This window comes from Pseudorca crassidens, chromosome 11 (assembly GCF_039906515.1).
Source record: "Pseudorca crassidens isolate mPseCra1 chromosome 11, mPseCra1.hap1, whole genome shotgun sequence".
In the NCBI taxonomy this organism is placed as follows: Eukaryota; Metazoa; Chordata; class Mammalia; order Artiodactyla; family Delphinidae; genus Pseudorca; species Pseudorca crassidens.
In genome coordinates, this window is record NC_090306.1 from 14,560,124 (window position 1) to 14,573,821 (window position 13,698).

The 13,698-nt window shown below is 33.9% G+C and overlaps 1 protein-coding gene across 4 annotated transcripts in view; it reads left to right on the forward strand.

Moving 5' to 3' along the window:
• PIK3C2G (phosphatidylinositol-4-phosphate 3-kinase catalytic subunit type 2 gamma) overlaps positions 1 to 13,698 on the forward strand; it is a 328,047-nt gene that overhangs the window by 230,174 nt on the left and 84,175 nt on the right. For all 4 annotated transcript variants that reach the window (XM_067695808.1, XM_067695810.1, XM_067695811.1 and 1 more), the window contains 3 exons: positions 3,224 to 3,413; positions 4,144 to 4,265; positions 7,902 to 8,010. In XM_067695808.1, the coding sequence (XP_067551909.1) occupies positions 3,224 to 3,413; positions 4,144 to 4,265; positions 7,902 to 8,010 (421 nt within the window). The remainder of the gene's footprint in view (positions 1 to 3,223; positions 3,414 to 4,143; positions 4,266 to 7,901; positions 8,011 to 13,698) is intronic.

Genomic DNA, 13,698 nt, shown 5'->3' on the forward strand with positions numbered 1-13,698 from the left:
CCCAAAACAATTAAGAAAATGGTAATAGGAACATACATATTGATAACGACCTTAAATATAAATGGATTAAATGCTCTCTCCAAAAGACATAGGCGGGTTGAATGGATATAAAAACAAGACCCATATATACGTTGTCTACAAGAAACCTACTTCAGACCTCGAGACACATACAGGATGAAAGTGAGAGGATGGAAATGGATATTCCATGCAGATGGAAATCAAAAGAAAGCTGAGGTAGCAATTCTCACATCAGACAACACAGACTTTAAAATAAAGACTATTACAAGAGGCAAAAGAAGGACACTACATAATCATCAAGGGATCAATCCAAGAAGAAGATATAACAATTGAAAATACTTATGCACTCAACATAAGAGCACCTCAATACAAAATATATATACAGCTCATGCAGCTCAATATTTAAAAAACAAACAACCCAATCAAAAAGTGGGCAGAAGACCTAAAAAGACATTTCTCCAAAGAAGACATACAGATGGCCAAGAAGCACATGAAAAGCTGCTCAACATCACTAATTATTAGAGAAATGCAAATCAAAACTACAATGAGATATCATCTCACACCAGTTAGAATGGGCATCATCAGAAAATCTACAAACAACAAATGCTGGAGAGGATGTGGAGAAAAGGGAACCCTCTTTCACTGTTGGTGGGAATGTAAATTGATACAGCCACTATGGAGAACAGTATGGAGGTTCCTTAAAAAACTAAAAATAGAATTACCATATGATCCAGCAATCCCACTACTGAGCATGTACCCAGAGGAAACCATAATTCAAAAAGATACATGCACCCCAATGTTCACTGCAGGGGTGGTCGTGTGATGAATTGGGAGATTGGGATTGACATGTATACACTGATGTGGATAAAATTGATGACTAATAAGAGCCTGCTGTATAAAATATAAATAAAATTAAAAAAAACAAAACTACAATGAGGTATCACCTCATACCAGTCAGAGTGGCCATTATTCAAAAAATCTACAAAAAGTAAATGTTAGAGGGGGTGTGGAGAAAAGGGAACTCTCTTGCCCTGTTGGTGGGAGTATAAATTGATACAGCCACTATGGAAAACAGTATGGAGGTTCCTTAAAAACTAAAAATAGAACTCCCATATGACTCAGCAACCCCAGTACTGGGCATATACCCTAAGAAAACCGTAATTCAAAAACAGTCATGTACCACAACGTTCATTGCAGCTCTATTTACAATAGCCAGGTCATGGAAGCAACCTAAATGCCCATCGACAGACAAATGGATAAAGAAGATGTGGTATATATAAACAATGATATTGTACTCAGCCATAAAAAGAAACGAAACTGAGTTATTTGTAGTGAGGTGGATGGACCTAGAGTCTGTCATACAGAGTGAAGTAAGTCAGAAAGAGAAAAACCAATACCATATACTAACACACATATATGGAATTAAAAAAAAAATGGTTCTGAAGAATCTAGGGGCAGGAAAGGAATAAAGATGCAGACATAGAGAATGGACTTGACACAGGGAGGGGGAAGGGGAAGCTGGAACAAAGTGAGAGAGTGGCATGGACATATATACACTACCAAATGTAAAATAGATAGCTAGTGGGAAGAAGCCACATAGCACAGGGAGATCAGCTTGGTGCTTTGTGACAGCCTGGAGGGGTGGGATGGGGAGGGTGGGAGGGAGACGCAAGAGGGAGGAGATATGGGGATATATGTATATGTATAGCTGATTTACTTTGTTATAAAGCAGAAACTAACACACCATTGTAAAGCAATTATACTCCAATAAAGATGTTAAAAAAACTATCAAAACTGAATTTTATATTTAGTATTTTAAGAAATACTAACATCATAATTAAAGAAGTTTTCTGGAAAATGAAAAGTCTTGAAATTACATATTGAAAGGACACTTTGTATATTGAGAAAAGTTACCCTGAGTAACAAACCTGAAACATATTTTTGGAAAAACTATTGAACTTTTAGGGGGAAAAAAACTTCCTTTAAGCATCTAAGCAAAAAGTTTAAGTCATTTGTAAGGGAAAGAAGTTCAGTATGTCATCAGAGTTTTGGACAGTAATCCTTTATTCCAAAAGAAAGTTAAATAATACTTTTATGACCCTCAAAAAAGAAAATGTGAGCCAAGGGTGTTTTAGTCAGCAAAATTGACTTTGGAGTATAAAGGCCACAGAAAAACTGTTATCAACACCCAGAACTCAGAAACTTATTTCCTTGAGCACTTCCTGAGGAATTTATCGGAAAATGACCATCAGATAGTCAAAATGACTGGAGGGATGTGACATAAAGACTTGTAGAGCAGATAATATTTAATGATAGTTAAAAGAGAGACTATAATATGTATAGTATAGATACCATATGATGTGGATAGAATAGCTCTATAAAAAATGGAAGTGGAATAGGAAGCACATATGAAAAGTGGAATGAGCATAATGTTTGCTTTATTGTATTAACTGGGATAAAAAGGATAACACTGCAAGTCATATACTGGACAAGATGGTGCAAAGGGGATAAAGGATATTATCTAAAGATATTTATTATACCATTAGAACACAATTGCAAACCTTCTTACATACAAATAATAATAATAATAAAGCGGAGACAAACCAAAACCAAAGCAAAAAAAGGAAAAAAAAACCAGAGTGAAAAGCATTTCATATAAAATATGTGTATATTAAATATAGTATTATACAACTTTTTTGTAAGAGAGTTGACAGAGGGACACAAATAACACAAAAATAAAATTAAAAATAAAACAATGAAAGTTAAATCATAATTTTAAAAATTGTTTACATATGGGGGAAGAAGGGAATAGTGTAAAGAGTTCAGGGATAAATGCTGGGCTTCTTGGTATGTACACTGTTTTGTAGATTTAACTTTTGGAATTGTGTAAATATTTTAAATAATTATAAACAAATTGGTTTTTTTAAAAATCATCCCTAAAAATCAAAAACAAACTTAAAAGAAGTCAAAATACAAACATTGCAATTACAGTTTTATATTTCACCACAAAAGTTTCTTTTATATTTGCTAACAGTTCAAGATGTGAATTTGAAGTTTATAAAAATAATGTTTAATAGTTGGACTCCAAATAAATAGGCATGGTCCTTGACTTTTTCTTCCACATCTAACACAAGGAAACAACTCAAATGAAATGAGTCAACTCAGGGGAATGTTACTCACTATCTTTTCTTTTTCATTTCTCTAGGAAAATAAAGGAAAGTCTGGAGTGTTTCCCTGTTAAATTGAATAACTTGATCCACACACTTGCACAAATGACAGCCATAAATCCTGCCAAATCTACTTCGCAGACTTTTTCCCGGGAATCCTGTACGATGAGTGCAACCCAGTTAATCCAAAGAGCAACAATTTTAGGGTTCAGCAAGAAAACTAGGCATGTAAGTCTCAAGTCTGTCATCTTGACTTATATATCATTTGACTACATCTCACACTTCCCTTCACTATGCTACACATTCCTCCTTATACCATGATTTTTCTTTTTTGCTACACAACTGAAAAATCAGTTACAGTTTGAACAGAAGTGCCATTAAGGCCGATGTTCCAAGGAGAAATTATAATAACCAGAGCTACTAGTAGAGAACGACCAAAGAGAACAGTTTCTGCCCTGTGGTAGACTATAAATCAAGACCTAATTAAAATGTCCACAAGAAAAAAAAAAGGGGGCTTCCCTGGTGGCGCAATGGTTGAGAGTCCGCCTAACAATGCAGGGGACACGGGTTCGTGCCCCGGTCCGGGAAGATCCCACATGCCGCGGAGCGGCTGGGCCCGTGAACCATGGCCGCTGAGCCTGCGCGTCCGGAGCCTGTGCTCCGCAACGGGGGAGGCCACAACAGTGAGAGGCCCACGTATCGCAAAAAAAAAAAAAATGTCCACAAGAAAAGAAGATCAGAAATTAGGCAGTCTGTTCCCAGCACCTAAGATTATGATATTTTTATATACTGTGTTTATAGGTAATTTTGCCTTTACAAATTGCATCTCTTATCTTTTGTGATGATTTTTTTTTTGCAGAGAGGTTCTTACTTTGTTTAGTTTACATGAAACAGAATTTTAGAATGTATTGAAGGTTGATATTGCCATCTTCTGATTTTGTCTCTTTATTTTCTGCAGCTTTATCTAATCCAGGTGACTCACAGTAACAATGAAACAAGCCTGACAGAAAAATCATTTGACCAGTTTTCAAAACTTCACAGCCAACTTCAAAAGAAGTTTGCATCATTGGCCCTCCCAGAGTAAGGACTGTCCTCCACTGTTTTTTGACTTTAGTACTTGTCCCTGAACATAAGGAAAAATTATGGTTATGGGATTTTCTATTTGTGGGCAACACAACACAACATTCTGATTCCAGTGCCACTGAACCTATCCCAGCAGAGTCTCTATGGCTCTCAGAGTAGAGAACCTTTTGTCTCATAAAACAGAATAAAGGTTTTCAATTTTGTTTGCTTTCAGCCATTGATTTTGTAGACAAAAAAAATCATAACCAATTTTATTTTTCATCAGGGAAATTGTTTTATTTGCCTGTTTTTAAATTTGATTGTTTTAGTGTTTTCTATAAAAATAAAATTGAAATTGAAAATGCAGAACAAAATTGGATATATCTTCTCTTTCAACAGATAACTGCAATAAAAAGCTCTGATATATTTATTTGCTGTACCAGAAAATTTTGTCAATATCAATTAGTATACAAGTAAAATACATTAACATCAACTCACTTTCGTTATCATTAATTATTAACTTGGACTTGGGTTATCCAAATTTAATTTGTCATTATCTTCATTTTGCAGTCTTGAAAACCATTGCTCAGTTCATGTTGTAATGAAAAAATATTAAGCATAAATAATGTAATTGAAAATACTTCTGTTCAAATAAACCTTCTAAAATTTATTATTTAGAGCTAGCCAAATTTATGTTACAGACTTGAGTGTGTATCTTGACCAGAGGTGCACCTTGACTTTAAAAAGGTGAACTTCTTAGAAATTATGATATTTGCACTTAGGCAAATCAAATGTCATCTTATCTATTTTGTAGTTTCTTGGTATCCACAAGATTGGTTCCAGGACCCCTCCCACGGATACCAAAATCCTTGCATGCCCAAGTTCTATACATAAAATGGCATAGTATTTACAAATAACCCACCCACATTCTCCTGTATACTTTAAATCACCTCCAGATCACTTATAATATCTAATACAATATAAATACTATGTAAACAGTTGTAAATACAATGTAAATGCTATGTAAATAGTTGCTGGCATGCAGCAAATTCAAATTTTGCTTTTTGGAACTTTCCGGACTTTTTTTTTAATATTTCAATCCACAGTTGGTTCAATCTTCAGATGTAGAACCTGCAGACAGGGAGAGCCAACTATACCAGAATTTTTGTTGAGTAAATTGTCCTTTAACAATATGAGTGTTCATACCAGACCTGACATACTTTGTACATGTGGATTTTTGTTAGACTTTCAGGATTTAGTCACTTACCAAAATGTAAATCTAAACAACGTTGCCAATGGATGGAGAGATAGTGTGCATTATTTTGAAGACTGTGTAGTTCACATTGATGAAAAACTATACTTGCAGATGTCACAGAGATTTTGAAATACAGATGCTTTAAACATCAGAAAGTCATCAGAGTAAGAGCACATTCAAGAGACTGAGAGGGAAGGAATGTCACTGTGGAAACTTAAAGACAACATCAGCTTTAAGAGTTATCAGAAAACGTCTAATGTAATAACTGAGGAAAAGGAAATACTGGCAAAAATATTCAGTTTGACTGCAAATATTGAATTCAACATTAGTGGTTTCCATTGTACCCTAATAATTAATGATTTAAAAATATGTTCATTCTTGTTAAATGGCTGTCCTTTTGTTTCAAAAATGTCTCTGTTCTACTCTTTTCTCTCCCCAATACATATTAGTATAACTTGTAAAACTTTAAAGTGCCAGTAATCTCTCTCCATATGCCTCTTCTCGGTTTTCAGCTTTAGTTAGGATTCTGTTTTGTTCAACAACTCTTGCCTGGTAATGGGACGTAAATTGATTTTAAAATCATTCAAGCAATGTGTGGAGAGGAGGAATATTTAGTCCTTTGTGCCTTGAACAATATTTGTATGCTAACAGTCCCAAAGGAGCTCTGGCTTATAGCAAAGCATACAGAAGAAGGATGAGGGCAAGATTTCCTCTGACTCCTAAATTTACTAAGAGAAGCTCTATGAGAATTTTGTAAACCCAATCTAGAAAGTATGATCAGAAAGTTAGAGTCATAAAGAATAAAATTCAAATTAGTCATAGCATGTAACAGTGGTCTTCAAATCAGACTGTACCTCTTCCAACTTCTGAGAATACAGAGGCATAGGAATCTTCCTTGAAATTAATGGTCTTCTTTAAAAGTCACCTGCTTGAGAAAGGTTGATTTCCTTTTCCTCTCCTAATTTCACCATTGCTCTTCTCCCAGCCATCCAGAATTTTATTTTGGTACACTGTCCCAGGGAGTAAAAAATCTCTGAGGATTAAATAAAGGGCAAATCAAACTACTGGTGTTGGTACTGAGAAAATGAATTACTCTAATAACCAGGTATCAAATCTGTTTGCAGGTTGTGTGTTTCTTAAACTTTGGTGTGAACAAAATTGAGGGAGGACATGATAGCACCGTCAGATAAAATATCCTAAAAAATCATTTTCAAGAACTGATTACTATGTTATATTTGACATATAACTCAAAAGCATTTTAAACAACTGAATGACATTACTAGAGCTGAATTCCTTAATTCTCATGTACTTATTTACACACAATACTTTTTTAGTACATACATCTATAAAAAAGGAATAGAACTGATGTTGAACTCCATTTTATTCTAACAATAAAGAAAATTAATCCACAGTTATACAAGTTAATATTTAAAACCAGCAAAACGACTGTTTATCAAATGTATTTCTATGTTTTGATTAATTATATATGGTAATAATTTTTATGATAATTAAATCTGGATGAAAATTTTTAACACTTTAAGCCTTAGTAAGAGTAAAGCAAGAGTAAAAAAGTAAAATGTCAATTATTTAAATGCACAGAAATATTATTTTGGACTTCCCTGACACTTCCAACAGTAAGCAATGGATGGGATGTCCTGCAGTTTTCACATACTTCTGTGTGTTTGCTAACAACCCTTCACCATCCCCCATGCTCCTTTGCCCAGAGGAAGCAGAAGAGGAAGGAAGCAACAGCAAGACTGCAGTCAGAGGAAGCCGCTAGATAGTTCCTAAAAAGATACATTTAACCAGCAAAACGTGTTGCCAAATGCTTCCCATTAATAGGTCATGCCACCAATAATTGGTCGTAATCAACGTCTAGCCCATCAAGATGAATCATCAGATAGTGAAGAGGAAATTCTGCAAGCTAGACCCCTGGGGAAAGTGATACTTTGTTCCAAAAGACCAGATGGAAGCATATGCTTTGTAAAATGTTTAATCTAGTTAGTGTAGCAATGTCCCTCGTGAACCCAGAGGAAACAATACCATATGACCTTTTTGAAAAATTATGGATCATTAAACTTCAGAAAGTATTTATTAACCCCCCACATATATTTAAAGGACAAATTGTGTGGTCTGCCATAAATACAGTAAGAAGGAAAATGTATATTAATTTAGTATGTTAAATTAAATTAGTATTAATATCAATGATAGTTAAAATAGCACAAGTGACCACAGCCATGTTAATAAAACTCTCAGAATTAATCATGCGTTCTATGGTTTTTTAAAAAAACGTTTTCAGTGGCCCTTCCAACTGATGCAGCCTTAACTTTATGAACAATTCTAAGATACAGATGCCAATTTTCAAACTAATGAAGATATACTTTTTTCTTTTAAAACAGGTTTCCTCATTGGTGGCACTTACCTTTTACAAATTCAGATCACAAAAGATTCAGAGATCTAAATCATTACATGGAACAGATATTAAATGGATCGTATGAAGTTGCAAACGTATGTTACAATTTACTTTTATATTTTTACATAAAATATGGACTGTTTTATGTATTATTACTGGGAATATTTTTGATAACATTTTTAGTCCTACATTTATTCAACAAATGTACAGATTAAAATTATCTTGTCAATTCCATGCAAAAACCAACCGGGACTTTACTTGAAATTGCATCTTAATATCTTGCGATCCATTATCATATTCAAGTATTTTTAGAATGTTTTTTCAATAATTGTTTATTGTTCTGTGCATAGAGGGCTTAGAAGTATTTTGTTATACTAGATCTAGTACTTTTTATAAAAATCCTTTTCCTGTTTTTTCACCATTATATAGATAGAACTGATTTTGTATATTGACATTTTACCCAACAATCTTACTAACTTCACTTTTAATTCTAATAATTATCTGTATTGTTTTTCAACTTACAATCATATTGTCTGCGGATAACAAGGGTTTATTTTTTCTTTCCAATATTCATATATTGTATTTCTTTTCCTTGCTATTTTGTACTCTCTAGGGCTTTCAATAGATATTGAATTGAAGTGGTAATGGTGGATATACCTACATTATTCTTGAATCCAGGGAAGAAGTGTCTAATATTTCCTCATTAAGTATGTAGGTTTTGTAGGTCCCCTTTATTATTTTGTTTCCTTCTATTCCTAGGTTGCCAATAGTTTTTACAAAGAAGGTTGAATGTATCAAATTTTTTTTCTGAATCTACTGGGCTGCACAATGATCACCAATAATCCTATTTTTCTCCTTTACTCTGCTAATGTGGTGAATTACACTGAAGAACTTTCTAATTTTAAACAAATTTGCATTACTAGGGTAAACTCTACATGGATGTAATGTATTATACTTTTTATGTATTATTGGATTTGATTTAACATTTTCTTTAGCATTTGTTTTCATCTTTATTTATGACAGAGATTGGCCTGGAGTTTTTCCTTCTTACAAAGTCATTACCAGGTTTCAGAATCAAGAACATGCTAGACTCATAATATTAGTTGCAAAGAATTATTGCTTTTTTCCCTACTCCCTGGAACAGTTTGTATAAAACTGGTTTTATTTCTTTAATTTGTAAAGTCATATAGGTCTGGAGATTCAATTTATTTAAGAGCTATAAGACATTTCACATTTCCTTTTTCTTCTTGAGTCTCTTTGTTAAGTTACATTTCTACAGGAATTTGTGCTAATTTATTGGCATAAAGTTATTCATAATATCCTATCATAATCTTTTTAACATTTATAGGATCTGAAAAGGTATTCACTCTTCGATTTCTCACACATATTTCCTGATCCATACTTCCAGAGGATTATGAATTTTACCAATCTTTGTAAAGAATGAAATGTGGGACTTATTGACCCTCTCTATTGTATTATTTCTCTGTTTCACTTATTTTTTACCTTTATTATTTCCTTCCTTCTGCTTCCATTCTATTTATAACATCCTCAGATAGTTAATTTAACTTGTTTATTTTCAACCTATCTTCACTTACCCATTTAAAACTCTAAATCCTCTCTCCTAATCAAGATTTAATAGCACCCCACAAGTTTTTATATACAGTATTGTATTTTCTTTATCATTCCTTAAAAATATTTATAAAATTTTCACTGTGAATTTTCCTGGACCATGGCTTAAGTCTATTTCACCCACTTGAGTTTTTATATGCTGTAGTAAAAATACATATCTGTATCTGTATCCATAAATTTCATAAGTAATTATTATTGTTGTTTTTGCAATCAATATTTAATATTACTCACATATCTCATTTCCATTGCTTCCTGTAACTCTGAATTTCTGTCTGGGATTGTTCTCCTTCTTCCTGAAGAACACCATCTACTATTCCCCCTAATATGAATTTGCTGCTAAAAAAAACCCTCTAAATTTGCATTTGTCTGAAAAGTTTTTAGTCTACCTTCATTCTTGGAGGATATTTTTGCTGACTATTTGGTATTTGAGCATTTGGATAGCAATGATTTTATTCTAAAAACTTTAAGGCTATCATTTCATTGTCTTTTAGCTTCCATTGATTTTGTTTAGAATCCATCTGTTATATTTGTTTCTTCTTTGAAAAAGTTTTTTTATTCTTTACAATATTGTTCTTTTTACTGTTGGTTTTCTGCCGTTTTACTTTACTTTGCTCAGATATGACTTTGTTTCTACTGATGATGCTTGAGCTTCAGCACTTCTTGAATTTGTGCCATGATGTCTTTCATCACTTTTGGAAAGTTCTCAGTCGTTATCACTTCACATATTGTTCATACTATTTTTTTTGGGACTGTAATCACATATATGTCTATTTAAACAAATTTGCATTACTAGGGTAAACTCTACATGGATGTAATGTATTATACTTTTTATGTATTATTGGATTTGATTTAACATTTTCTTTAGCATTTGTTTTCATCTTTATTTATGACAGAGATTGGCCTGGAGTTTTTCCTTCTTACAAAGTCATTACCAGGTTTGGTAATGACTCTTTTTCTCTCCTCTTTTTCTGGGACTGTAATCACATATATGTCTATCCTTTTCATTGTACCCTCTATGTCTCATACTTTTACTCCTGTATTTTTAATTCTTTGTCCTCTATGACTTAGTTTCTGAATAGCTTCTTCTAACTTATCTTTTTGGTTGTTTATTCTCTAATGGTCTGTGTTTAACATACTGTTAAGTCCATTCTCTGAGTTCTTAATTTCAATTATTCTTCAGTTTCAGAATTTCCTTTTTTTTTTCAGTTCCTAGTCCTTTGCTGAAAATCTGTCCTTTTCATTATTTCTTCAAAAATGGTAAGCATAGTTATTTAAAATCTTCCTAAAAACTCCAATATTGGTACCTACTGCATGTACCTTTTTATTTTCTAATGTTTCTGCTGGTTTTTAATTATGTAGTCTTGTTCCATTGTGAGCCTGGTTATTTTCCTTTTTATTGTGGCCACATATTGTACTGCAATGTCCTTTGTAAAAATTGGATGCCTATGTTACTGTTATCCTGGTATAGAGAATTATAATATCTGAGTACATTAACAATCTAGGGTTGCTGAAATTCAGTTGCAGGGATTCAGATTATTCAAAACTGAACTGTAGCTCTTGTGGGGCACTATTACTGGCTCATCCTTATTCCTTAGATGTAGCCACTTTGGATCTAAACCCAAGGTAAGGCAGACTCACCAAGAATCTACTTGGCAGCTCTGGATTCCATTCCTTTTCCTCTTAGCTCTGCAAGGTGGTCAAAAGTGCTGCTCTACCTCCCAGCCATTCCACTGCTTCAACCTATATCAATAAAAACCCACAACAGAAAAGCTGTGCCCAAACCCAAGCTCACTTCCCCAAGACTGTCTTGCCCCAGATCCTAGCCTGGTAATTCTTCACTATCTTGTTAGCTCTCTGATGCTTTCAAGCAAAGTTTAAAAACAAATTGTTTAATTATTCCAGTTATTCTCTTTAGGAGGTCTGGACTAAATGACCAAATCCAATATCACTAAAAATAGGAGCTTACAGCTGCAGTCATGCTACCCCTCAGCTTTCAGAAATATCTGCTGTTCTGCTTCCTCCCCCACATCCTGTGTTCTGATGAACCTTGTCTCTCATAGGTAACTATTTCAGAGGATCTAAGTCTGTGGTCAATTCCCATCTGAAAAAAGTATTTAAGGATTTCTTGGTGAGGTTTTGGTACTACTCATCAGTGATTCTGAGTGGCCTAGAAAATTGAAGAGACATGCCAGACCCCAATTTTGCCCTCTTCTGTCATATGCATCAAAAAAAGGACTCTTAAGATCCTTCCCCATACACACATGTGCATACAACCTACACATGCACACAGCTGTTACAACTCCTTCTGAGGACTCAAGGAAGGATTAGCTCCCTTTACTATTAAATTCTTATCACCATCTTGCTTGCAAGGTTCCTGTGAGACAAATGTAAGTTACAAAGGCAGGTACGAAGCTAACAGAATCCTCCAGAGTTCTTGGCTAGACATAGGATCTTTTAGGGATTTATCTAAAACATCATCTCTAAGGGTAAAAGGTTCAAGGCCTGTTAGGTTTTTTGCCTTTTGATATAAGAATGGAGACTATTTATGGAATACCTTTAGCTAATCCACATGTCTGGAATAACTTTAATGTCACCAATGAGAGCCCATTTCTAACATTAATCATGCTAGTCAACAAGCTACCATTTTTATGAACAAAATCCTTTGATATTCAGTATGCTAATTAATAATGTCCATTTTTTAAAGGGGTTCAGCACGATGGCTTGATTTACATATATTGTGAAATGATTACCACAATAGATTTAGTTAACATCTATCATCTCATATAGATACAATAAAAAGAAAAGAAAAAGCAATTTTTAAATTTATAAGTGTCATAAGATGAAGATTTAATAGCTCTGCTTCTTCTTCCTCATCCTCTCCCCCAAATTTAGCATGCTTTTAATTATATCAATAATTAGCATTTGTAAAATACCTATTGTTGATTGAGTTGTGAGAGTTTAACAGAACTACTTACACTGACTGCCTCTAGTATGGGTTGCCTGATTAAAATATTGGGAGCCTCTTATTTCCTCCTGCTCTATCCAGGCACCCCGATAGTGCAGCCTTGATTAGGACATTAACAGACCATTCCTGGACTCTAGTCATTTTTCCTTTTATTGAAGTATAGTTGACTTGCAATATTATATTAGTTTCAGGCGTACAACATAGTGATTTGATCATTTTCCTACCATCTTGATTAAATCCTAGCAGCAGTCCAGTTATACTTTGACCTAAGAAACACATTTATAATATCATGCTGTATATACAGACATACTTTGAACTTCAGTAAGTTACAGGCACTGTAACAGGAGGACTACAACCGACCCCATAACCAGGACTTAACTGAGTCAAAGAACCCTATTTTTCTCAGCAGTCAATTCAACAACCTTCCTTCTCCATGTGGAGCTTGGGAAAGACATTAGATGAGATTACTTTCCAGTCAGAGTGTGAATTGTTTTAATTACATGTTGTATAGTAGATTAAGTCAGTATATATCAAGGAAACCTTACTGAAATTTAAAAATAAAATATATTAATGAATGTATTCAAAATTGTCTCCTAACTGTAGGTTTGCTGATTCAGGATGTTGGCTTATTGCTGTACCACCCAGTTGTGTAATATTGTGGTTTGATGATGAATAGACCTACTTAAGAAAATTCCACAATTCAGATCACAAGCATCCTAAGGCTATTAGAAAAAAAATCACAATTGTCAATAATGACTGCTTTAGATTGCATATAGTCAGGGTCAAGAGGAGAAACTTTTAAATACCTATCACTAGCTCCTAAGACTAGTGGTTCTCAAAGCTCAGCTTCTGGACTGTGGTTGGAACCTCATCTGGGAATTTATAAGAATGCAAAATTTCAGTCCTATCCTAGACCTATTAAATCAGAAACTTTGGGGATGAGGTCCAGCAATGTGTTTTAACAAGCCCTCCAGGGTGTTCTAATCCATGACAATGTTTGAGAACCATTATTTCAGACTCTGGTCATCTTTCCTTTTTTTTTTTTTCCTGCAGTTTGAACATGATCAGACATTTGGTTTCCAATGTAGTAGATACTAAGGTACCCTACTATATCGTTGATTTTTTTGCAAATCTGGACTCAAGCACATTGTGCTACAATATTATTTCCAGGCCGGTGGCTCAGCTAGAG